General features: G+C 45.3%; 1 protein-coding gene across 9 annotated transcripts in view; it reads left to right on the forward strand.

The window, feature by feature from the left end:
• Window positions 1-15,679, forward strand: part of LOC140404400 (pyruvate kinase PKM-like) — a 72,023-nt gene extending 56,344 nt beyond the window's left edge. For 8 of the 9 annotated variants that reach the window (XM_072492885.1, XM_072492888.1, XM_072492889.1 and 5 more), the window contains exons 8-11: window positions 250-402; window positions 8,717-8,883; window positions 13,668-13,849; window positions 15,048-15,679. In XM_072492885.1, coding sequence (XP_072348986.1) covers window positions 250-402; window positions 8,717-8,883; window positions 13,668-13,849; window positions 15,048-15,154 — 609 coding nt within the window. In that variant the 3' untranslated portion in view covers window positions 15,155-15,679. Of the gene's footprint in view, window positions 1-249; window positions 403-8,145; window positions 8,313-8,716; window positions 8,884-13,667; window positions 13,850-15,047 lie in introns of all 9 variants that reach the window. The other variant, XM_072492883.1, reaches the window with a different exon arrangement.
• The last annotated feature ends 12,083 nt before the right edge of the window (window positions 15,680-27,762 follow it).

Consider the following 27,762-nt stretch of genomic DNA (forward strand, 5'->3'; position numbering starts at 1 on the left):
GAGGAAACATACGCCGACACGGGGAGAATGTGCAAACTCCACACCGATGAGGCTGGAATCTAACCCTGGTCCCTAGCGCTGTGAGGCACTGCCACCATGCTGCCCCGAGAATGCTAGCTGTCCAGCAGAATTGAGATTTCAGCATTGCAGGATGTGTTTCACAGTAGTAATTGTACAGTGCGGTGGACTTGAGCTTGACATGCTTGCTTGAAATCAATCTGACACAGACACTTCTTCCCACCTTTTCAGATGTTGGAGAGCATGATCAAGAAACCCAGACCTACCCGAGCTGAGGGCAGTGATGTAGCTAATGCTGTACTAGATGGCGCAGACTGTATTATGCTTTCTGGAGAGACTGCGAAAGGAGACTACCCTCTTGAGGCTGTGAAAATGCAGCATCTGGTACGTAGTTAACAGTAACCTTGTGTTGGCCACTTTAGAAGCAGTATGTATTTTGCAAGAGTAGAGGTAGGAATTTGATCGAAGAACTCTTAAATGTGAAATGAGTGTAAAAGTAGTGTAAGATGCCTACTTCCAGTTCCTGTCCAGAGAACAATGGAAACAATTTGGGGAAATTTGGCATTCATGCAATGACTTGCAGCGATATTCGTGTTGCATTTGTTATTCAAATCTGCATGTTCCTGGGCTATTGAACTGTTGCGTTAGATATTAGTTTGAATAGTTGTGGCACATGATGCTTTGCTGTCTGTCTTGGGGCAACTAGATATTTATTCAATTCACGTTAACTGCCATATAGCAAGTTGACTGATTTGTTTTTATTCCATCTGACTAATTGCTATTTCATCTAATTGCCAGATCAACGTAACTGATTTTATGTGAAAAGTCATGCTGAATCATCTATGCATGCAATGGTTGGAAAGTTGCTGGCTCACTGCAGTGGGTTAGAATGTGCTGTGCAACAAGATTTTGAGTATTGGTTTCTGAGTATTGAAATCAGTGTATGCTTCTGGGCACTGAAATACAGCAGGACACGGACATGTTTCCCCGTGGATTGCATCTGCATCACTCATCTCCTGGGATAGTTGGTGAGGAAGAGGGTGGGGGGGGGGGGGGGGGGGGGGGAGGAGAGAGAGAGGGAGAACCCTTAACTAATTTGGGGGCAAGAAGAGATTGAAACACTAATCCTATGACACCTGAAAGTGAGTGTGAGAGATCTAGGAGCCCAGATTGGCTCACAGACTGAAGCCATCCCTGTCCAAAACCATCCCCCAGGCTGTCTTTTTTTAAACACTAGTCAATATTGGTTTGGAGCCTGTCCAGCTCGAGTCTAAACTGCAGCCAGCAATCTGTTCCACATTGCTGAAAATTGACTTCTGACGTTTTACGACTTGTATTCATGTTCCTAGTACTCCATATAATTGATCTCACTCCTGGTCTATGCATTGGGACAAATCTAATCATTTATCTGTACTAGATTAATAAGCCGCATGTTTTTACCTTTTTAAAAATATATATTCTTTCTTGGAAAGAGGGTGTTATTGGCAAGCTCTGTATTTGCTCCCCTTCCCTAATTGCCCTTGAGTTGAATGGCTTGCTAGGCCATTGCAGAGGGCATTAATACAACAGTTGGGTGAAGCTTTGATGGTCATCATTTACTGAGGCTAGCTTTATATTCCAGATTTAATTGTATTCAAATTCCACCAGCTGCCATGGTGGGATCTGAACCCATGTCCCACTGAGCTTTAGCCTAGGCCTCTGGAAATACTAGTCCAGTGACATTATCCACCATGGCATAGTCTCCCTTTTATTGTGCCAATAAAGCGCCTTTTAAATTGCTGGCATTCTTCTGAACCGCTCCCTCATGCTGAGATAAGTTGGTTCCCATTGCATGCTTGCAATCTTGTCTTTTCCAATAGCCTTGAGCTACTGAATACGCGGCAATTTTGCCTGGGGCCGCCTTGGAGAACGCTTAACCGGAGATCATAGGCTGAATGCCCTTGACTGCTGAAGTGTTCCTTGACTGGAAGGGAACATTCCTGCCTGGCGATTATCAAGCGATGTCCGTTCATCTGTTGTCGCAGCGTCTGCATGGTTTCGCCAATGTACCATGCTTCGGGACATCCTTTCCTGCAACGCATGTGGGAGACTATGTTGGCCGAGTCGCACGAGTATGTACTGTGTATCTGGTGGGTGGTGTTCTCATGTAATGGTGATACCCATTGTCTTGCATCTTTGACTTTGTCTCTCTCTATATAATAATATATATATATATATGTATATATATATATTATGTGTGTGTATATATATGTATGTGTTTCTGGAACCTACTTCTTCATTGACCTGGAGGAGCAATGTTCCGAAAGCTCGTGTTTGTAACAAACCTGTTGGACTTTAACCTTGTGTTGTAAGACTTCTTACTGGGTTGGTTATTGTCACTGAAACATTTCGAATTTAAAACTTGGAGCATGCCAACACCAAAGCTTAATAAAATCAAGGCTTAAAGGCCAAGCTGATGTGTTCTAGCAGATAGATAATTGGGGCCAGAACATGCCAAGACATTTCAGGTGGCATTTCCTCCTGCAGCAAGGCACAAATGCAAGTCTCTCTCTAAGCTTTGCGTTCACCAACGGGATGTGGGAGGGTGAAGATTACAGCAAGGGCAAAGATGGAGATCACTTCAAATAGAATACTTGCGATCATTTTAATAGGCATGGTCGTTCAGTTGGCTTACTAACACTGCTGAAGTGTTCCTCGACTGGAAGTGCAAACCTTGAGAATAAATGAATTGGCACCTAGGTCTCCCACCAAAAGCCTTACATTTGCAACCCTGCTGCAAGGTACGCAAATGCTCGGCTCCATCCACATGCAGCAGTGCATGAATCCATATCAAATCACCTAGATGTAGACCTATTTTGTCCCTCCAATCTTTGCCTATGCTATTTACTTTGCTCAGCCTTGCCCTACCTTCAATTCCAATGATCTGAAGAGCAAACATACCATTAAGAACTTGTAGTGACAAGTCCCAAAGCAGAACACCATCTCCACGAAATACCTTTGCCTACAGGAATGCAGCCAATTCATCAGGTAACATGAAAAAAGGTTAATCCCGTGGTACGGTTGTGGTGTTTTCCTTGATTGACACACTTTAAACTCCAACTGGACTACTTTGTTCAACTCTATTGGGCTACCTATGTCATCTGCTGACCAAAGTAGAGGCATGCCCACCCTTTCCAGGAGCCATGTTCAGCACTTCTGTTTGTACAGAGTATAACTAAATTAAGATGTCCAGTAAACCAACTGAACCACCATGCCTATTAAAATGGTCGCAAGTATTCTATTTGAAGTGATCTCCATCTTTGCCCTTGCTGTAATCTTCACCCTCCCACATCCCGTCTGGTGAACGCTAAGCTTAAATCGAGAGAGACTTGCATTTGTGCCTTGCTGCAGGTGGAAATGTCACCTGAAATGACTTGGCATGTTCTGGCCCCAATTATCTATCTGCTAGAACACATCAGCTTGACCTTTAAGCCTTGATTTTATTAAGCTTTGGTGTTGGCATGCTCCAAATGTTAAATTCGAAATGTTTCAGTGACCGTAATAAACCCAGTAAGAAGTCTTACAACACCAGGTTAAAGTCCAACCGGTTTGTTACAAACACTAGCTTTCGGAACACTGCTCCTTCCTCAGGTGAATAGATTCCAGAAACATATATATAGACAAAGTCAAAGATGCAAGACAATGTGTACCACCATTTCATGTGAGAGCACCACCCACCAGATACACTGTACATACTCGTGCGACTCGGCCAACATTGTCTACCTCATAACGCTGCAGGAAAGGATGTCCCGAAGCGTGGTATATTGGCGAGACCATGCAGACGCTGCGACAACGGATGAACCGACATCGCTCGACAATCGCCAGGCAGGAATGTTCCCTTCCAGTCGAGGAACACTTCAGCAGTCAAGGGCATTCAGCCTATGATCTCCGGGTAAGCGTTCTCCGAGGCGGCTTTCAGGACATTCAACAACACAAAATCGGCGAGCAGAAACTTGTAGCCAAGTTCCGCACGCATGAGTACGGCCTCAACTGGGACCTTGGGATTCATGTTGCATTACGTTCACCCCCTATCTGGCCTGGGCTTGCAAAATCCTACCAACTCTATTTGCTCACCCCAGTCCAATGCCAGCATCTCCACATAATAACCAAACCAATACTTAAATCTTGCTGCATACTGATAAAGGAAAACTTAAGTTGCGCATCTTGTACGTGCTGATTAAGCTGGTCATCTAAACTTGTGCAAAATGTTTTACTCTTAAACCTCAAATATTGCAGCATTGATAATGTTTTAAATTTTCAGTGCTATGGCAAGAAGATCTGTGTTTGGATTGCTTAATGTAAATTATTCTGTTAGTCAATGCAAAAAAAGGAGGAATTTGCTGCTTCGAATTAAGTAGACTGCATATAGGCTTCAGTTGAAGATTTAACACTTTTTTTTTTTTTTTTGTTGCATGAAATCTAATTGATTATTGCATATATGAATGTAGAAGCACCGGTCGATGTTCTGCCAGACTTGCAATTTTATTCCCAAAATGCTGCAGTTCAGATATGGAGCGGGAGGGATTTGTCCTCCCTCCCATTGATGAGCACTTGCAAAGTGAAATGGAATTAATTTTAGCCACTGAGGGGTCAAACTTAAGAGAATTTATTGTGAATTGGCTCTGCAGTAGTCCCTTTCTACACACTTAAGTTGCTTGTGGTTGTACTGCTCTCATGGAGATCGAGATCAGTGCATCTGCTAAATTTCTTTTTCCTCTTAACCCACAATATTTTGTACTTCCTCCACTCTCGATTGGCTTTCCCAGTCCTATTGCTTCGTGTTCAGCTTGATCATTAGTTTTGACTTATGCCCAAAGTTCAGTCGTCAGGGTAGTATGCGAGTGCAGTTGATTGGAACCCTGTGTAGTATTGGGAGAAAGTGGATAGCAGTCTGCTCCACTTCTTCCAGAGATTAGTTTTTTAGGGGGTAGACTGATTGTATACAACCTATTTTCTTCAGGGAAATGGTTTTGTACTCGGGTGGGTTTAATGCCATTCCGGGAGGAAAGTTTGGCAGGTGGGCATTTAATCGGGCAGAAGGCTGGTAATCAATCCTTCTGCCTCAATTTGCCCATGGTGGCACTGCGTGGAGGTTTGTGGATGGTCTCTCTGCCCAGATGTCAATTGAGGATCTTTAAGTTTTTAAAAAATTGGATGTTGGAGTTGCTGGCAATACCAGGATTTTCTGTCTATCCCTAATGGCCCTTGAACCCAGTGGCTTGCTAGGCTATTTCAGAGGGCAGCTAAACGTTTGTGGGTCTGGAGCTGCATATAGGCCAGACCAGGTAAGGATGGCTGATTTCCTTCCCTAAAGGACTTTGGTGAACTTAAATGAGCTTTTGTGACAGTCGACAGTGGTTTCATGATCACCGTTACTGGGTCTAGCTTCTCAATTCCAGATTATGAATAGATTTTTGAAAAGATCAATCAGCTGCTGTTAGAAAGATTTGTCCCCATGTCCCTGGTCTTTAGCCTTGGTGCCCGGATCACTGGTCACTAGTTCAGTAATCTACACCAATGTCCCTCTTCCCCTGCTGTTCCTGGGGGGAGAAAGAAGAGAAAGAGATATCTTGTTCAAAGGTACTCCGTGCCACCCTCCAAGTAGTGCTCCCGATCTCTCCCTGGGACTTTCTCACCTGGTGTCCTTGATCTTGTGGAGAACTGTCCTGCCCAGTTGTCATTAGTGAAAATGAAATGAAAATAGCTTATTGTCACGAGTAGGCTTCAATGAAGTTACTGTGGAAAACCCCTAGTCGCCACATTCCGGTGCCTGTTCGGGGAGGCTGGTACGGGAATGCAGTGTACTCTCCAAAAGGAAACAATGTGGGGCACTTTGCTGTCTCTGCATGTGCCAGGTGAAACCCATATTGTGTTAATTCTGCCTCTTGTCAGCAGTGAAGACATTATGCAATAATCAATCATTCTGCAGCTATATTGGGTTGACTGATTTCTAGTTTCATTGTTTATTGGCAGGGTTCAAAGTTTTACAAATTCGCAGACACCAGTTTTCGCACGGCAGTTCATGTTTGTCTTCCTAATCCTGCCTTCAGTCCATGAAGCTACTCACTGTTATCTTGCTGATACTGCTTTCAGTCATGCAGATACATGAAACTGACATATGCTTTGGGCAGTTGAAAGGACAATAACACCAAGTGTTCAACCTCTTGCTGATTATTCAGGGGAAACAAAGCATCCTCTAGTGGAATTTGGAAGATGTATGGTTTACATTGCTTTGGTGGGAGTCTTGATGCATGAGTGTTCTAATGTTAAATTGTCATTTAACTTAGTTGAGTAATCTTGGAAAGGAGGTATTGCTGGTAAATAATGGTTCCTGTAACTATTCACCTCTGGAGCAGTGTACTATTTGGGAACAACATTCTATTGGTAACCAACAGGTCTGGCAGAGGTGAACAGGCTGAAATGGTTTGGTTCTTTCACATCATTCCACCTTGATTTGAACTGTACCATTATCCTCAATGTTTCCCTTCACCTGGGAAGTTGATGGCCTGGAATTTCTGCCCAATCGTACACATACGATTATGCATCTAATTGACCCATATCCTCTGCACGAATTGGTCACACCCAAAAGCCCCCTCTGCTCACAAAGGTCCAGTTTCCAAATTAGAGCCTTGAGCACGAGTTTGCTGTAATTGTGCTCGTCTTTTCCCATTGAGATTTTCAAACCTATCCGCAGTCGCCTCAAAAGCCGTTGCATGAATCATTGGAAGCTGCTCTGCTAACAGAAGATGTTTTTTTTCCCACAAAGTAAAATTGGTTTTCTTTCTGCTGCCCGCCTTCCGATTTAGGGGAGTGAACGGGAAGTATGAAGTACCACTAGTGGACAGCACCCCAGCTGGCAGTAGCTGACCTGTTATCAAAAGTAATGACATTTGCAGGAAGAAGAACCTTGTCCGGCCCCAATGGTCGCTGTCTCTCTCCAGCCAATGGTGTTGACTGGGTATTTTCCTTGTAGCTGAAGGGGGTTGGAAGCCAGTTTATAAAGGATTTCTTAACTGTTAGAATTTGTTTGAGAAGTTTTAAACTCCAATTATAACTAACGGGTGGATCCCAAATTATGTTCCCATCCCAGTTATGTCAAATATTTTGCTGCTTTGGTGCCAAATGTGCATTAAAAATATAGAACAGTGGGACTACCAGAAGATGCACCACAAAGCATTAACTCTGTCTCGTGACTCCCAACGTGCATCCCAACTAATTGTTCACCCATTGCAATTAACATTGCACAAAACAAGGTGTGATGCATATTCCCTGTGATTCATGTACCCATTTGCTACGTGCACTTAACCCAGGATCCATTTGAAACTTTGTTTTTACAAGTTTGACTATTCCAATGTGGAAGCAAACTTGGGGCAAATTTATTTTTTTGTGGATGCTTTTGAACCCATTCCATATCACTACCTGAGATCTTTGACTTTGTAAATCTTGTGATTTGTGGGAATGATCCAAAACCAAACGGGCATGAAGAATTAATAGGATGTCTCCACACCCTTTCCCTGGAAGACCTCACTGTATTTTTTTTTTTAAATCCCCCTCATTTCTCCCTTTTCGCCTTCTGCAATCTTCATCTCCAATCTTAGTTATCTAAGGACCCATCCCATCCCAGTTAATTAGTAGACCAACTAACAGTGCCAGTGAATACTATGATTTGCCTTGTGTTCTAACCTTTCAATTAAACATTAAATTTGCATGTATTCAACTTCTTCTTTTGCATGTTTTAGAACACTGGCGTGTTTAGATGGCAGTTGTGCAATATACATGTAACTTTCAATAAAACACTTCCCCAACTTGCAACCTGTACAGATTGACCACCTTTACCAATGAAATATTAAAATCTGCACTGCTTTTAAATGTCTGGTGCAGGTTGAAATGATGGAGCCAACGTGCTTCTAATTTAATTAGGTGCCAAATTAGTTTATCCCCCAAGGCATCAAAACAAGTGGTATTTATTCTCATTCCACTTGTATTCCTGCTCAGCAAATGTTGCACAATTACCTAGATCTTTCACTAATGTGTCACGTATACCTGACTCTCTTGCATCTTTCTCTGTTCCTGTCTTGTGGCCTACAGATAGCTCGTGAGGCAGAGGCTGCAATGTATCACCGACAGATGTATTCGGAGATCGCTCATCTCGCGCCTCCTACGGTAGACCCTACGGAGACTGCTGCCATTGGCGCTGTGCAGGCCTCTTTTAAATGCCTTGCTGCTGGTATTATAGTCTTGACCAAATCTGGCAGGTAGAGTAGCCAAGGAGTCATAACTATGCAGAAGGTTTAGAATTAACCATTTCTCCTTGCAGGGTTCTTGGATCATTCAAATTACCTGGCAGCTGCATAGTCAATTATTGCTCATTTGAGAGAGCTTTTCAATCGGGATTTCGGAAATTAGAAAGTAAAGTAAGCTGGATATATGAAATGACCCCAGTGTTCCTTTCATTGATCCTGAGGGAGCCTGCTGAATTTTGTTAAGCTACCAGGTAGTTGGCCACGTCCAATGAAGGGAGCACATCCAATTGTGCTGAACCTGGCTGGAAGGTAGGTGGAGGAAGCCTGAAGCTCTGTGCAAGGCGTAGGCAGGATGAATGGAGCAGAAGTGGTAGTGACTGACCGGAATGTTCCCTTCCCTGGTGTGGCATCTGCAGATTGCTCGTGAGGCTGAGGCTGCCATGTACCACAGGCAGCTATTCGAAGAGCTGCGTCGCCTAGTACCCCTCTCCCGAGATCCAACAGAAGTAGCAGCCATTGGTGCCGTGGAGGCCTCTTTCAAGTGCTGTGCTGCAGCTGTGATAGTGCTGACTAAGTCTGGAAGGTAGGAATGATTCCATTGCTTGTCCCTGAACTGTTGACATTTCACTCGCCTATTTTTGTCCCGTCAGCTGGTCACCCCTTTCCTTACAGGGTGCACAGGCAGGCCAAACTGCAAATGTCAGTCCGATTTTAAACTGTTGATATCTGCAGTACTTCATTAAAATTATTTGCAAGGCCATATTGCGTTCGGTATTCTGCGTTTTTGAAGATGTAATTTGAAACTGGTGTCCAACCAGCGAGAAACCTGAGCTCTGACCTGTGGATTCTTTGGTGTGACAACTGGATCTGAAATCTGCTTTTTAAAAAATGTATTGGCTCTTCAAGTTGCAGCTACTTGTTCATTCTAGGCAAATAGGGCAGCCAGGAGCTGTAGCTTCCAAATGGCACAAACACATTACTCGCCTCTTCCTTGAATCCTTTCCAGCCTTAATGTCTGGATTCCCTGCTTTACAAGTTTGCTGCAAGCGTGAGATAAATGTAATCCTATTGCTCTTGACATGGTTTTTGTGTGTGGTAATGCCTCCATAGATCAATGGAATTGATGCAGTATGCATTCATTTACCATTTATCGCCAGTTTACTTCACGGACCACTTCCTTTATTCTTCGAAGTGGCATGTTTAGCTATGCTCTTTTGAGTCTTGCCTTCAGGTCATCTTCGTGAAGTGTGTTCCCTGATCTCTCCTACTTTTCCTTTCTTTACCCCATCCCCAGTACACATTGGGGGGAGGGAGAGAGAGAGGAGAGGTAGAGTCTACAGACTTGAATCAAACTAACTTGATATAACAGATCACCAATTAGATTTTGACGGTTTTGCACCAGAAGTTTAAAATGAACCCTGTAGAATCAGCTGGCCTTTTGACCTGCTGTGCCCATGCTTTATGTTCCTTCCACTTTTAATTATCTCTTCTCAACTCACCCCTGTATCCCCTTCCTATCTCCCTCCGTGAATGCATCTGGTCTTGCCAAAAATGCTTCACATCTGAATCAACCATTTCCTGTGATAGGGAGTTCCAATCACCTTTATTGTGTAGAAGAAAGTCCTCCGTTATCTGTTACCTCCTGGCGACTGGCTTTTAATTATGTCCGAATGTTCCTGGCTTGAGCTGAACACATTCTCTATGCCCGTACTATTGAATGCCTTCATAATCTATCTGGCCTCCCTCTTACTCTCCATCTCGGCAAGAACCCCCACACTTTTTGTTCCTTCAGTGCATCATCTTAACCCTGATAACATACTTGGATGCGTTTCAGCACTTGGTCATGTGCCTTTCACATGTTTTTGTTGTGCAGCGGCCAGAATTGCAGCATTGCTCAAGTGTGTGCTGACCCAAGTTTTCTTCTACTTTGTTCTTCTACACTCTTTAACTCTTAACTTTCAGTATTTCTCTCTCACTCTCACTCTCTCTCTCTCTCTCTCTCTCTCACTCTGTCCCCTATCCCATTTGTTTCATCAACTCTGAAAATATTTTGGTGGTCACTGCAAGGGCCCATTTCCCAGTTCTACCAGAGAAAGCTTCTGTCCTGTAGGTACTTTTGTTATCTTGTCCCAGACTCCACTTCTCTTGACCTTATGATGGACATCTCTTGTGGCACTTTAAAAAAAATTGTTTTTTTAATTTTAAGTACCCAATCCATTTTTTCCAATTAAGGGTCAATTTAGCGTGGCCAATCCACCTAGACTGCACATCTTTGGGTTGTGGGGGCGAAACCCACTCAAACTGGGAGAATGTGCAAACTCCACACTGACAGTGACCCGGAACCGGGATCGAACCTGGGACCTCGGCGCCGTGAGGTTGTGGCACCTTTTCTGCGCTTTATGAAAAGTCTGTCATGCCATGCCTGTGACCACTTTTAAAGAATAGAATGCAATTGTTAAGGGTCCTTCGTTTTTTGAGATCTATTCTGATTATTATTTCAATATTCATCATCCAAGGCCATCTGTTAAAAGGTTTCTGGGATTTTTTGCTTCCATTGAAACCGATCTCATTTAATTCCTTGGGTTAAATAGCCTTTTAAGGTTCTATTTATTGTCCACCCATTCTATGACATTATTCTTTGTTTCCTGATGAATTTGAACATTGCCACTGTTCCTCTATCTGGATCCAGGATTTATCCTCCAGTTTGACTAGTTGTCTCCTTTTCGACCTTGTAAAAATCCATCTTGCCTTATATTATTGACATTTTCCCTTTGGGTCTCAGTGACCTAATCAGTCTCCCTTAAGTGATTCTATACATCCCATTACATGTTATTGGGGAACCTAGTAAATGCGTTAATCCTCGTGTTCATTTGTTTCTTTGTCTGTTTAATCTTATTTTCAAAACTTCTCACATTAACGTTCAACCTTTATTTGTGTATCTGCCTTTTCTCGGATTGAGTTCACGCTCGCCCCTTTTGTCCATGATGTCGCATTTCCTTCATCTAGCATGCAGGTTTGTCTGGTGCATGGCGGCAGCTGTAGTGCAGCATTCCCACGTTCCATTGTCACGCAGCAGCAATATTCTTCCCTGTCCCAACTTCACTTTAATCAGACTCTGCGGGGCATTGGATCCAGAGTCTATTCCATCTGCTTGTGAAACATTTAGTGGTCAGTGGTCTGGTTTATTGGATGTAAATTTAAGAAGTGGAGACAACTGTGACTGTGTGCACCTGCAGCAAACCTTTCCTTGGGTTGAAGTGGGATGATAGTTTCCCCCCCCCGCCCCGATACAACTTGTGTAGTGCATTAATCAGTTCTTCTCCCAATTTTGTTTCTTAAACCTGTAGAAAATGCATTTTCTTTCATTTTAAAACTTCACATTTGAAGTGGGATGCAATTCAGCCCTTATTACCATTTCAGTCCTTATTACCGGCAACAGTCATTATCCTGCTTTTAAACGAGAGCAGTGCAGTTGGCACTGCAGCCTCACAGCACCAGGGTCCCGGGTTCGATTCCAGCCTCTGGTGACTGTCTGTGGAGTTTGCACGTTCTCCCAGTGTCTGCGTGGGTTTCCTCCCGGTGCTCCGGTTTCATCCCACAGCCCAAAGGTGTGCAGGTTAGGTGGGGTTACGGGGGAGTGGGCCTAGGTAGGATGCTCTTTCAGAGGGCCAGTGCAGACTCGATGGGCTGAATGGCCGCCTTCTGCGCCGTAGGGCTTCCATGGTTCACAAGGGGGCTTGGAATTGAATACTGCTGCTTGCCACCAATATGACTACCGGTAGGTGTCACTAGGCCAAGTCTGCTGTATGACTAAAATAAATTGTGCTCCAAATATATTGAGCATGACCTGGTTTGTCCATGGGGTCCTAGTGTTGTAGTGCCTCTAAATCTTACAAGATTGGAAAAAGAAGTAAAATACCTTGGATAGACTGTCAGGATCAGTTTTATGGACAAAATTTCAGATTGGATTAATCATCACTCTTAATCTAACCTGAGGACTAACATGCACCTTGGCGCTCTTACATTTCAGTTCCCTGCAAATAATGATTTGCTGCTGACTTGGAGAACATGGGATGTTATGAACTAGATGGATTCTCTGCTCTGTCCAGCAACTGGGTAGGAGTCTGTAGTGACGCATCGCCTCCCATGGTGTCTTGTATAACGATCGAACCCAATGTCACAATGACAAACGAGTCCAAATTATTGACCCGTTGTGTTTAATTATTCTGAGAGCTGGACTGAAGTGCATTGGAAAAGGGGCAGGATTGCTATGGGGCATGTAGAAAACCTGCCCTGCTTACTGACTCCTTACTGCTCAGATAATCGTCCCAAGTTACAAAACTGCGAATCCAACAGGATGCTTTTAGGTTAGGTGCTGGGCAGAACCCCAGTTCTTCTCCCAGCCCTGGGAATTGTTTGCTCTGGAAAGACTTGGCTCGATTTCTCTGCCTGCAATTCGATTAAACCAAATTTTGTCTGCGGTCAAGATGTGCCTTGCTTATTTGAGGCTCTTAAACTCATTGGGAGGCTGAGAGCCACTGAACCTGTGCTGCCAATGGCCGGTGAGGGGAATAAGGCACCCGAGACTTGATGGAATAGGACAAACAGATAGAGGTTGATTGGCTGCTCCCCATCACGGAAAGGGGGGAAAAAAAGCTCTCTGGGACTTGCACAACGTACAGTTGACTATATACTCTTGTGCAAAACCAGCCTTGCATTTCAAGGTTCTGAGTTTGATTCCAATACACTAACATTTAAGGAATCTGCATCCCCTGTGCTGCAAGAGGACAAAAGGGACTTGACTGCTCACTGCTGACGTTGGGCAACAATGAGGCTGACTGGCGTTTTGTTGACTGATCAGCAGATCTTGCAGTTCAGTTAGCCCTCAAAATCCTAGCCTAACCAGGCATTGGGGTAGCATAACCTGTTGGTGGTAGTTGACTATTAGCTCTTAGACCTGAAGGCAATGAAACACTTAATAAAACGTGAAAGACTGCGGATGCTGGATTCTGAAACAAAGACAACACATGCTGGAAGACCTCGGCAGGTCTGGCATTGTCTGTGGAGTGAGAAAACCGGGTTAACACTAGAGTCTTTAGGGATCACATAGGGATTCTAAACGTTAGCTCCATTTTCTCCCTCCTATGCTGCCAGACCTTCTGAGGTCTTCCAGCATTTCGCTGTTTTTGTGTTGGCGAATCATTTTAAACCTGACTGTATAATGTTTCCTTAGATTGGGCAAGATGTAGCCAAGGCCAAATCCGAGGCCTCATCTTGAGGTTTGATTTTTCAAGCGTGATTAATTTGGAAAAACCCTTCAACCGTAACTGTTTATGTTTTAGTGTACTGATGGGTGTTTTTGTTTAGGTCTGCGCACCTGGTGTCCCGGTACCGCCCACGAGCTCCCATCATTGCTGTAACCCGTGAAGCTCAGACTGCACGTCAGGCCCACCTTTACCGCGGCATTTTCCCGGTCATCTTCAGGCAGGCGACCGATGCAGTATGGTCTGATGATGTTGACCACAGGGTGAATTTTGCCATGGAAGTCGGTAAGTTGAGCGCAGCAGAATGCAAGGTGTTGCCCACCTTAGTGGGTCTGGCAGTAACTGGAGTGAAAGGAAGTCAAATATGCAGGTGCAGCAGATAATAAAGAAAGCAAATGGAATGTTGGCATTTATAGCAAAAGTGTAAAGGTAAGGAAGTGCTGTTGCAACAATCAGGGCATTGGTAAGACCGCACCTGGAATATTGTGCACAGTTTTGGTCCCCTTATTTGAGGAAAGATTCAGTGGCATTGGAGGCAGTTCAGTGGAGGTTCACTAGATTGATTCCAGAGAGGAGGGGTTTGTCGTATGAGGTGAGATTGAACAGTTTAGGCCTATACTCTTTGGAGTTTAGAAGAATGAGGGAAATCTAATTGAGGTATGCAGATGCTAAAAGGTATGGATAAAGTAGACTTGGAGTAGATGTTTTCTCTTGTGGGGCATTCTAAAACAAGAGGTCATAATCTTAGAAGAAGGAGCAAATCTAAAACGGATTTGAGGAGAAACTACTCCTCCCGAAGGGTTGAGAATCTGTGGAATTTGCTATCCCAGAGTGCAGTGCTGCAGAGACCGTGAGGAAACAGATTTTTAATTGGTAATGGGTTGAAGGGTTATGAATGGGCAGGACGGTAGAGTTGAGGCCAGGATGATCACATTGAGGGTGTTGGGCTCAGGAGGCTAAATTGCCTTTTCTGGCTCTGAAGTCATGTGTTTTAGGGAGGAGATGCTCTGGCAGATTTCATAATCCAGCTCTTGGTCTGTAACATTGTATGTGGAGATGGTGGTGTTGGATTGGGATGAGCACAGTAAGAATTCTTGCAAGATCAGGTTAAAGTCCAGCAGGTTTGTTTCAAATCACTAGCTTTCGGAGTGCTGCTCCTTCCTCGGGTGAGGATTCACCCGAGGAAGGAGCAGTGCTCCGAAAGCTCGTGATTTGAAACAAACCTGTTGGACTTTAACCTGGTGTTGTAAGACTTCTTACTGTAACATTGTAAGTAGCAGATGAGGAACATATCAGCCATGATAGAATGGTGGAGCAGACTCGATGGGCCGAATGGCATAATTCTGATCCTATATCTTATGAACTTGCGACTCTTCAGAACTATTTCCTTTTGGGGGGGGGGGTGGGTTAAACATCATGACTTGTGGATTGCGTCACTTTTTATTTGTTCTGCATAATTGCTTGAATAATTTTTAACCTGCAGGCAAGTCTCGTGGTTTCTTCAAGTGCTGCGACCTGGTGATCGTGCTGACAGGCTGGCGCCCAGGATCTGGTTCCACCAACACCATGCGCGTCCTGCAAGTGCCCTGAACGGCTAGGATCTCCCATTGATGTCCACTGCAGTACCGCCTCCCTTTTTTTTTAGGCAGCTACCGCTTTATGTACTGCAGTGCAACTGCCAGCTGCTAACCTCTGAGCACCTCTACATAAGCAAACAAAAGAATGCAGTGTTTTTGGTCATAAGTTCAGCTCCTTATCAAGTTACTCTATACTGCACCTGACTGTCTGATGTAAGACTATTATATAAATGTTTCAGTCAGTGTATTATTGTTGTACTAAGTGCACCTTCACAAACCTTTACCTTTATTTATATTTTTGTGGTTGATCGTTAAAAAAAATTATGCCCAATAATGCACCGTTATTCAGACCAGGCTTTGGTTACATTACTTGTGCATTATTCAGATACTGTACAATACTGTTTAAATTCAGCCTGTTTGCAATTATGGAGTTTAGACCAGATGTTTCACTTAGTACAACATGCTTCTGTGAATATAGGAGTAAAATGCAGTTTAATTGTTGCCCGTGGTGGATATCAATAAAAGCTACATCCCACAAGTTTCATCCTTGTCTCATCTTTTTTCAAACAACAGATGTTTTAAACTAGGAGGTCCATCTGTGATCTCAATAATATAATGGCATGTCAAACATTTAAAACCCCGTTACTGGCTATCCTCTAAGTTGCTGTTTCACCCTGTCTAATTGGGTGCTGCCGGTTTCCCAATAGAGCCGTCCCACACCAGGAGGAACATCCGGTTACAAGGGCACAATGTGAAATGAGTACAGGCAGCTTTGGGTTAAGGGGTAAAAATGGAAAATTGTCCCCGATTGATGACTAAATCAACTATTCCATTTAGCTTGCAATGGGAAGTTGAAGAGCGACTCCTTTGGGTCATGAAGTTCCGCTCTGGTGTTCAAAATACCATCTTTTTAACATTCGCCATTCTGCTCGTTAGAACTTGGAAAAAGCTGTTCTCTGTGACTATTCCTCCTAAATCATTTGATGTAAACTTGTGTTTGTTGAAGATGAATCTGGAAACCCCTGCAGTTGAGCAGTCTCCAGGGGTTAAGAGTAGAAGTAGAAACAATGCTGGAAATATTCAATAGAATCCCTACAGCGCAGAAAGAGGCCCATTGGCTCTACACTGACTTCCCACCAGACCGAGTTCCAGCATTTCCTGTTTTATTTAAGATTTCCAGCTTCTGGAGTATTTACTTCTGAATAGGAGCAGTTTTGGCTTTCTGTGCTCGCTGACGAAAGCAAAGTGTTAATTTCCAGGATCATCTTTTGTGAATATTGCCATAGTTAAAGATACTGCTTGTGCGCCAATAATACATTCTAGGGAACCACTAGATTCTGTTGCAGACTGTCATTCAGCATTGATTATATATTTTTTTGGTCTCATTCCCATACTACCCCTGCTTTCCTAGTTTCCTGAATTGAGAAGTCACAAAGGAACAACGTGTTTTGAGTCCTGTCTGGACTCAAAAATATGAATAGTGCAGCTAATTCATGTTGTCACCCACATCACTCCGCTGTGTTGGTTGAGCTGAAGCTATGGAGATTGATGGAAAGATTCTGTAGTCATTATCCTATTGTATTGAAAGGGCTTTAGCTCCTATTCTGGATACTTGTCATTACGGAGTTGACACCTTGCCAGTTTCTAAGTTCCAGCATCATCACCTCTTGAGTCTTATCCGATTATAATACCAGGCAAACGGTGGCCTCTGAAAATCTGTCTCCTTAGACTTAATTGTGACCCTCCATTAGGCTTTGATCTAAGAGGGTCACTGCACTCCCTTCACATCTTCCTGCCGACTGCAAATATGAGGCGAGCGTTGATTCTTTGCAGCTGGTATTATTTTCTGGGTATGTGTTTTGAAATAATTTTAGAGTACCCAATTATTTTTTCCAATTAAGGGACAATTTACTATGGCCAATCCACCTATCTTGCACACTTTTGGGTTGTGTGGGTGAAACCCATGCAGCCATGGGGAGAATGTGCAAACTCCACACGGACAGTGACCCAGGGCTGGGATTCGAACCCGGGTCCTCAGCGCCGTGAGGCAGCAATGCTAACCATTGTGCCATATGTTACTCAAATCGCATTTCGTGATGCCAGCATCAGTTGGTTAGAAAGCCAGAATTGCAAGTTCAAGTCCGCTAGATTCTGAAGTGTTCTTATGATGTAGCGGGGCTCTGAAATCGTGACACATTTGTTCAGACTGGTCCTCTGCTCTAGCTGTGTGCGGTGTTACTGCCATTAACCTGGCATGTTTCAGTGGATTGAATATTGTGTATTAGACCCAGAAATTGAATGGATGATCCATTTAGGTATCTGATTTCAGGAGGGTGTAGATGGTGGGCACTGTTATACCACCACTTGTACCCATCTATTATCTTCAATGTAATGAGTGGCCTGGGATGTTTCTGGAGCATTAGGAAGCGAAGTTTGACAGCTATTTAGTCCAAGAGATTGGTTTCTATGGCTGACAGCTGAAAGTGCAACTACCAATGCTGCATTTTAAAATTTGGGAGGCCAGGAAGCCAGCATTCGATGAGTAGATGTCAGATACATCGCAGAGATGGGCAGCGGTGAAGCCATGGGGAGTTTGAAAATATGGATGAGAATTTTTAAATTTAAAGCATTTAACCAGAAACTGTTGTAGGTCAGAGAACAAACTGGTAGAGTGCTCCTTTTGAAGTTTAAGTGCAGACTTGAGGCTGAATGGCCTACTATATGGATTCTATGATCAGAAGTAACAGTGTGCATGAGTTCAGCAGCAAGTGCGTTTGAGGCAAGGGCGGAGTTGAGGGGTGAGAATAGGTGGCCTTACTGATAACCGCAGCTCTGTGGTGGAGACCCCTGGGGTCAAGTCTGACAGCAAGGGTGCAAATGGATAGGTTCACTTGCTATGAATGGGGATGAATTCGATGGTGGCAGAGTGGATTTTGTCATGAGAGCAAAGATTCCCTTGAAACTATATCGGTGGCATTCAGCAGCTGAAGGGACATGAGATGAAATTCCATTTCTACGAGTAAGTGAATCATTAACCAGGGGCACAGTAGACTTGCTAAGTACTGGCAAGCAAAACGGAAAGTTGGAATTTCTTTTCTCACACTGGGAGATGAGCATGTTACGGGTAGCTTGAGACTGGGGAATTTGTGTTTTGACGAAAGATTTAAAACTTGAGTACTGATGCTGGTGAAACGGCAATGTCCTACTGCACAGACTGCAATTCGAGTGATCTTGTTTGAACAGCAGACGTTCTGCCACTGCCATTTGCACCAGGTCATGTTCTCTCATAAATACAGACTGGTCTGTCAGGAGCACGAGGCTTGCCCTGGTTGTGGAATCAGTAACAACCACGCCACTGGCTTTGGTGGGATTCAATAACAGGGAAAGAAAAAAATCAATTTTTCTCTTATCCCTCACCCCATCCTTCACTCACTATTACTCCTTCAATACATATGATTATCAATTGTCTGACAGTTCATTGAAACAGACTTGAGAATTTATATTACACCACTTCCTGAGTGAGTAACAGTGCTTTGCAGCTCGCATTCCTCTTGCCACGTGTGGCAGCTATTTTGCACGGATCAAGATCTTGAAGGCCGCAATGACCTGAAGCTAGTTTGTGTTTTTGGCAGTGACGGTAGGAAGAAATGTTTCACATAGTGGTGCAAGTTCTTTTCTGAACTACTGGAATAGACAAGTAAGATCTATTTAAGCTCTTGTTCAGTGACTGCTGAACTGACCTTGCAAACTAAATGCACAGCCTTGCACAGATAAAGTGTAATTATGAATTGGGGTCCTCTAATCTTGGGTTTTAACTTGTTGCACTCAACATCCAATATTTAACATTTATGAGCGTAATGTTAAATTTATCATTCAATCCCAAATTCGTAACATCTGTTGTACCAGCCTCATTTGTCAACATTTTGTTCTTAAAGGACAATTTAAAATGGCCAATCCACCAACCATGCACATCTTTGGGGTGTGGGGATGAGACCCACACAGACCCATATGCAGAGAATATGCCAACTCCACATGGACAGTTACCTGGGGCCAGGATCGAACCAAGGTCCTCGGTGCTGTGATGCAGCAGTGCTAACCACTGCACCACCGTGCCTCCCGTCAACATTTTTATATTGTTACGTTTCCAGTTGCTCTCGGTATCTTCATCAACATGTATTAGAAGTTCTGAGCCCAAGTTCACCATCCCTACGTCAGGTGCCACGCCCTAGGAGGATCATTGGCAACCGTGCCTTCCATCGGCTTGGGCTGTGATCACGCTTGGCAAAGTACTGCAGTGGTTTGCCGTTGCCTTTTGCAGCCTGGCTGACGAGGAAACCCCTGCTCTTTACCACCTCCCGCCATGTGTGTTGAAAGGATTCACAGGTTGATAGTAAACCATTTTTGGGCAGGTTATGCACACAACCTCCATGGACATGGAGGTTGTGTGCATAACCTGTTGGGCAGCACGGTAGCATTGTGGATAGCACAATTGCTTCACAGCTCCAGGGTCCCAGGTTCGATTCCGGCTTGGGTCACTGTCTGTGCGGAGTCTGCACATCCTCCCCGTGTGCGTGGGTGTCCTCCGGGTGCTCCGGTTTCCTCCCACAGTCCAAAGATGTGCAGGTTAGGTGGATTGGCCATGATAAATTGCCCTTAGTGTCCAAAATTGCCCTTAGTGTTGGGTGTTGGGGCTACTGGGTTATGGGGATGGGGTGGACCTTGGGTAGGGTGCTCTTTCCAAGAGCCGGTGCAGACTCGATGGGCCGAATGGCCTTCTGCACTGTAAATTCTAAAATCTATGACATGTCCTGAAGTGGGACTCCCAACCCAGAGCTTTGGGACCAGAGATCGGGTGTTACCCACTCCACCATGAGGTTTCCCCCTTGGTTCGCTACTCGACACCTATTCACGGTCTGCCATTGATTCTTTCCGTAGTATCCCGCACTGAACCTACAGGATAGGAAAGGTTATCTTCCCTGTGGCCCTTGCAGAGTAGGAGCTCCCTTGCTAGGGGCAGAGGGTCTGTATTAACCTTTGTAAAATGTCAGTCAGTAAGGCACCGTCTAGAGAGGAACAAGATATGGATATGGTGGCTATGTGCTGCACTGTGAATAAAAACTTTATTTTTATGGTGACTCCCCGTGTCCTCACTAAACTTTCCTCGCGTGTTTCAGGTCCAATCCCTTAATTTATGCTGAAGTATTTTTGAAATATAAATATTTCACCTGGGGCCTTGCCCTTTAACAATCCAAATAAACAATTCTTAATGAGCCGGTTGAGCTCCAGCAGCTTGGATTCGCTTTCCACACGTGGCCTGTGAAACGAGTAACACACAAGAATTAGGAGCAGGGGTAGACCATTCGTCCCCTTGAGCCTGCTCCGCCATTTGATAAGATAATGCCTGAACAGCGTGTTGTCTAAACTCCTATTTCCGAGTATTGCAGGCAGCGTAAGCTTTATATTGAGTGGAGAACAACTGTTTAATTGTTTTTGGTTTCAACTAAATTTGCTGAAGAAGTGGCGCAGTGGTTAGCACCGAGGACCTGGGTTCGATCCCGGCCCCGGGTTCAATCCCAGCCCCGGGTTACTGTCCGTGTGAAGTTTGCACATTCTCCCCTTGTCTGTGTGAATCTCACCCCCACAACCCCAAAGATGTGCGGGGTAGGTGGATTGGACACGCTAAATTGCCCCTTAATTGGAAAAACAAATGAATTGGGTATTTTTTTTACTTTTTAAATTTAGAGTACCCAATTCATTTTTTCCAATTAAGGGGCAATTTAGCGTGGCCAATCCACCTACCCTGCACATCTTTGGGCTGCTTGGGGGGGGGGAGGGGGGGGCGAAACCCACGCAAACACGGGGAGAATGTGCAAACTCCACACGGACAGTGACGCAGAGCCGGGATCGAACCTGGGACCTTGACGCCGTGAGGCAGCAGTGCTACCCACTGTGCCGCCATGCTGCCCATGAATTGGGTACTTTAAATTATTTTTAAAAATTGCTCAAGAAAATAGTGTCCCTGAAGACATGAACCTTCGAAAGCCATTAATGAAATTCAAATGCTGGACCGGGACTCGAGCGGAAGCGGTTGTCTGGAGGACATGATTCAGAGACAGCGATTTACCGCATTTGAGGAGAGCCACCGAACTAGAGGGATCAACAGGAGCATCTGCTCGGTGATATTGGTAAGCGTTTTCAGACACATTGCGGCATTCACTGTTCACAAATATTTTTAAATTATCACACATTTAAATATGTGCCTTCAACACCAGATGGACATCTTGCCAAGGTCATCCCCACACCCCCACTACTTGCCTTCAAACAACCGCGCAACCTCAAACAAACCATTGTTTGCAGCAAACTACCCAGCCTTCAGAACAGTGACCACGACACCACACAACCCTGCCATGGCAATCTCTGCAAGACATGCCAGATCATCGCCATGGATACCACAATTACACGTGAGAACACCACCCACCAGATACGCGGTACATACTCGTGCGACTCGGCCAACGTTGTCTACCTCATACGCTGCAGGAAAGGATGTCCCAAAGCGTCGTACATTGGCGAGACCATGCAGACGCTGCGACAACGAATGAACAGACATCGCGCAACAATCACCAGGCAGGAATGTTCCCTTCCTGTCGGGGAACACTTCAGCAGTCAAGGGCATTCAGCCTCTGATCTCCGGGTAAGCGTTCTCCAAGGCAGACTTCAGGACCCGCGACAACGCAGAATCGCCGAGCAGAAGCTTATAGCCAAGTTCCGCACACATGAGTGCGGCCTCAACCGGGACCTGGGATTCATGTTGCATTACATTCATCCCCCACCATCTGGCCTGCAAAATCCTACCAACTGTCCTGGCTTGACACAATTCACACCTCTTTAACCTGGGGTTACCCCATCTCTGGATCTGTAAAGATTTAATCACATGCTAATGCTCGCATTCCAAGCATTGTCTGGCATCTTTGAATCTGTCTACATATATGTTTCTGGAACAGACCTCTTCATTCACCCGAGGAAGGAGCAGTGCTCCGAAAGCTAGTGTTTGAAACAAACCTGTTGGACTTTAACCTGGTGTTGTAAGACTTCTTACTGTGCTCACCCCAGTCCAACGCCGGCATCTCCACATCACAAATATAGACTGTGGGGGTGGAGGCCAGTGCAGCGTAAATGCTTGGCAACACTAGAAAATTCCCGCACAGCACTTCGCTTTTTTTTGTGGCTGCTCGACGTGATGCCTCGTCCCGAGCCCTTGGTAGCTGCAGCCTGTGCTGGTTTGGCCTCAGTGCCAGGGGGCGGGGAAACGTCAGCCTGGATTCCCATTCCCGATTTCTGTCCGGCAGGACCTGCAAGGCGAAAAGACTGTGCCCTGCTCTAATGTTCCCTGCCCCGCCTCCCACAGTCACATAGCTTTCTTTAATTTCCATATAAAGAATGGCCATTTCCGTAAAATATGAGGTAATACTTGACATTGGCTGGCAGGTACCCACCATGAGTCTGTGGCTTCATGAGTAGAATTCTTTTAAAAAGAAATTCTGAAATGTCCTGATGTATTGGACCATTAAGTCCTATAAGTAAACAATATTATTGTTTCGTGTTGAACTCCTTGAAGCAAAACCGACAGAGCAGTGAATCGGAACGTACACTGTCCCATTATATCCTCTTTTGTTCAGCCATAGAAGAATCCATAGAATCCCTGCAGTGCAGAAGGAGACCACCTGGCCCATCGAGTCTGCCCCAACCCTCTTGAAAGAGCACCCTACCTTGCCCCCCCCCCCTCCCCCCCTCCCCCCCCGCCATCCCTGCAAGCCCACACAACCTACATGTCTTTGTACACAAAGGGGCAATTTTAGCCTGGCCAATCCACCTAACCTGCACATCTTTGGACTGTAGGAGCGCCCGGAGGAAACCCACGCAGGCAGGGGGTGAGCGTGCAGACTGCACACAGACAGTCACCCAAGGCTGGAATTGAAGCCGGGTCCCTGTGTAGTATGTGTGTACCTGTACACGGGTATCGGTGTTTAGTACCTGTGTTCCCAGTTATGTTCTCTGTCTCTATCTTTCTCCCCCATTTATTCCACGGGGTGTGCGCGTCACTGGCAAGGCCAGCATTTGTTGTCCATCCCCAATTGCCTTAGAATTGAGTGGTTTGTCAGGCCATTTTAGACTGCATGTAAGAGTCAGTCACATTGCTGTGGGTCTGGAGTCACATGTAGGCCAGACCGGATAAGGACAGCAGAGAACTAACTGCTTTGTGATAGTTTGAGGACCACAATTGCTGAGACAAGCTTCATAATTCCAGACTTATCAATTGAATTACACAACCAACTGAGGTGGGATTTGTGTACATGTCCCCAGGGTATTATCCAGGGCCGCTGGAATACTCTGTCCAGTGACATCACCAGTACACCATCAGCTCTTGGTGCAGGAGTCGACGATAAAATCATAGAATCCCTGCAGTGCAGAAGGAGGCTATTAGACCCATCGAGTCTACACCGACCCTCTGAACGAGCATCCACCGAGGCTCACTCCCCCACCCTATCCCTGTAACCCCACCTAACCTTTTGGACACTACGGGCAATTTAGCATGGCCAATCCACCTAACCTGCACATCTTTGGACTGTGGGAGGAAACCGGAGCACCCGGAGGAAACCCACGCACACACGGGGGAGAACGTCCAAACACCACAAAGTTAGTCAACCGAGGCTGGAATTGAACCCGGGTCACAGGCGCTGTGAGGCAGCAGTGCTAACTACTGTGCTGCCGTACCGCCCCTTCAATACTTTAATAGAGACACACACTGAGGTGAATGCTTGAGTTTGTGTTGATGACATGGAAGATGGAACAGGGAAATAGGAATGAATAAAAGGGAAGGACTACAAAAAGTGCAAAATAATTATTATTTCTGGGGAATAAATTATCTCCTAGAGCTTAAGTATTGTCACCTATTGATGTAGTTTTGGGGTGGGGTGGCAGGGGGCTTATAAAATCCTTGTGCAACTTTAAACTACATTATATGGACGTTATATTAGAATAAAATGTAAAGAGCTTGTAAAAGCATTTGTTTTAAACTTTTAAAAAATACATTTACGGGATGTGTACGTCGTTGGCTAAACCAGCATTTGCTGACCATCACTTTAAAAAAATATATTTTTATTGGTATTTTCAATTTATACACAGTAACACTTTACGTTTAATATTTACAGCACGTGTGGACTTACCGCCCATTCCTAGTTGCCCTTGGGAAGGTGGTGATGAGCCGCCTTCTTGAACCGCCGCAGTCCGCATGGTGTAGGTACACCCACAGTGCTGTTAGGGAGGGAGATCCCAGGATTCTGACCCAGCGACAGGAAAGGAACGGCCGAAGTCAGGATGGTGAGCGGCTTGGAGGGGTGCCAAATGGTGATTTTCCCAGGCATTGGCTGCCCTTGAACCTGTAGATGGTAGCAGTCATTTGGTTTGAAAGGTGCTGTCTAAGGAATATTAATGAGCATCTTGTAGATGGTGCACACGGCTGCCATTGTTCATCGGTGGTGGAGGGTTTAAATGATTGTGGATGAGGTACAAATCAAGCGGGCCGCTTTGTCCTGGATGGTTTTAAGATTCTTGTGTGTTGTTGGAGTTGCACTCATCCAGGCAAGTGGAGAGCATTCCATAACACTCCTGACTTGTGTCTTGTAGATGGTGGACAGGCTTTGGGAGGTCAGGAGGCGAGTCCCCTGCTGCAGAATGCCCAGCCTCTGACCTGTTCTTTTAGCAGCAGTATTAATGTGGTTCCAGTTCAGTTTCTGTTCAATGGTAACCCCCAGTATGTTGATAATGGGCGACTCAGTAATGCCAGGGGTTATGGGGAGAAGGCAGGAGAATGGGGATGAGAAAAATATCAGCCATGATTAAATGGCGGAGCAGACGTGATGGGCCGAGTGGCCTAATTGTGCTCCTATGTCTTATGGTCTTATGAATGCCTTAATATTCTGAACTTTACCAGCCATAGTAAAGAAACCACCTCAACTACACTCTGAAGCTCTCCCTGAGGGGCGGTCGCATTGACCTTAATGTCTGGAAGCAGCTTGCTAACAATCGTTCAAAATGGTGCCAACTAGACGCTCAAGCTGCATCACGGGTCCGAACACCTTAATGATGAGGCAGAACGGCGACAGAGGAGGAAAAGAAAAGGGAAGAAAATCCTGCCCTCCAGATCCCGCCACTTCGTGGCACATCCTTCCCCATAGGCCCAACGACCTGCGGGTTGAGAATCGACCTGTTCAGTCACATGATGACCCATGGCAGAAACTCGCAACCCTGAGTAGACGCCATCCTCGGATCGAGGGGCAGCCGACGACGACCAGGGTTCACTTTTTCTTCCACTGTCACAATCTTCAGTCAGTTGTGGCATCTGAAGTACAATGAAGATATGAATACAGCATTAAGAACGCTTTAATTGAAAAAAATGATGAATTATGCTTCCAAAAGCTGTTAACTGATCACGTCCATCATGTGCACTGTACTTTCAAAGTTATTGAAGTTTCAAGTTGACTTTATAAACAACCTGCACTTTACAATTTATATGAATCATAGAATGATATAGCACTGAATGAGACCATTCAGCCCATCATTCCTCTGCTGATTTTGGTGCAGCAAGGGCTACGGGGATACAGCAGAAAAGTGGGGTTGCGGATTATCATACCAGATCAGTCATAAATTCATCGAATGGCAGAGAAGACTTGATGGGTCGAATGGCCTACTTTTGCTATTCTGGTTTGATGGTCTTCCCAATTAACCTTTTTCCCCAATTTTTCCCCCACAACTCTGCAAAAACAGAAGTTCCCACCAGTACATATCCAATTTTAATTTGTGTTGAAATTGCACGTCTAATTATGGTAGAAAAATTAGGGGTGGAATTTTGCCCCCCACCACCCCCCAGGAGAGGGATGGCAGATGGGGTGGGGGGGCTAACATTTGGTGTCATTGCGCACGGTGCCCTGCCTGCTGTCTATCCATTGTCTGGTGGTATTTTCCTGGTCTCCCACCCTTGGGCCAATTCATGAGGAAGCACAGGGCACTTGATAAGACTTCTGGGTAAGATCTGGTGTAATTTGTGCAAGTTTGTACATGTGTGTGTGTGTGTGTGTGTGGGGGGGGGGGGGAATCCCTCCCAAGAAAGACCCAATTCCTCCCCCAACCCTGCCTTCCCATGTCTCGTCCTCCCAATCCCTCCAGCCCTCCAGAGAGATACCAGCCAGAGAGAGGCAGGACTTCTTCCCAACTGGGGACATAAGTCATTGCCCGGACCAATTAATGGTCTGAAGGCCATAATATTGGCTTGGTTCAACAGGCTGATGTCTGATGTTTAAGGCGGGTGGGGGGTGGTTCGGGCCCCACGTCCATGTAAAATCCAACCTACGGTTACTGGAGAAACAACATAGTTCAAAATATTTCATTCTTGTTTACTGCGATGCTTTGAGGACCTCAAACTTGAATTAGCGCCAACTGTCCCAGTATTCCTAACGTTAGGAATAGAACTTCAGGTGTGCGTAGTCATGGAAAATTTATAAAGAGGGCATTGAGTCGAACTTTACCAAAAGTATTGATGCATGATAAAGCACCCAAGATAACTTGGGAAGATGGTTGGATCACGGGATGGATAGGAGGCCTGCAAAGCTGTGGCCGCTTTTTGCTGGAGCTCTCCTATACTATAGTTAACGGCTGACCTGATAGAAAAGTCTTCAAGATCATGAAAAGATTAATTATATGGATCACGTCGGGGTCAATTGTGCTTCCCTCGCTCGCCACAGCCAATGGTTCAGTGTCTACCTTTTTAAAAAAGTAAATTTAGAGTACCCAACTCTTTTATCCCCCCAATTAAGGGGCAATTTAGCATGGCCAAGCCACCTTCACTGCACATCTTTGGGTTGTGGGAGTGAGGCCCACGCAGACACGGGGAGAATGTGCAAACTCCACGCGGACAGTGACCCGGGGCCGGGATCGAACCCGGGTCCTCGACGCCATGAGACAGCAGTTCTGACCACTGCGCCACTGTGCCATCCCGATTCTACCTGACACTATATTTGCCGCTTCCACTGCCTTCCCTGGAAATCCATTCCAAGTTACTCACTCCTTATGGGTGGCAAGGTGGCAGAGTGGTTCGCACTGTTGCTTCACAGCTCCAGGATCCCAGGTTCGATTCCCGGCTTGGGTCACCGTCTGTGCGGAGTCTGCTCGTTCCCCCCCCTGACTGCGTTTGAAGCACTGTTCTGGTTTACCTTCTCTGTCCTTTATAAGGTTTTCAAAGCCGGAGGTCCCTCTTTACCTGCAGCCCCAAGTTTGACTGCCTTTCCCCGCAAGTCAATCCTTTAGAAGCACCTCTCGTGGGCTTCGGAGCCATTTCCTACGATTCTGAGGACATCGTGAGCTTGTCAAGTACTTTCTTTTTTTTGCAACTACAGCATTTTGGGCTGCAGGTGGCAGTCTCTTACTGGACAAGAACCTTGACTGAGAATTCACCGGACCGTAAGTACGGAAACAGGGGAAGTAATGCTCCTCGCAGACCTCGATGACTAATTCGTCCATTCAAAAGTTTTGCCATTGAACTCCGGCCGTCTCCCTTGACTTCTTATA

This window comes from Scyliorhinus torazame, chromosome 30 (assembly GCF_047496885.1).
Source record: "Scyliorhinus torazame isolate Kashiwa2021f chromosome 30, sScyTor2.1, whole genome shotgun sequence".
Lineage (NCBI taxonomy): Eukaryota > Metazoa > Chordata > Chondrichthyes > Carcharhiniformes > Scyliorhinidae > Scyliorhinus > Scyliorhinus torazame.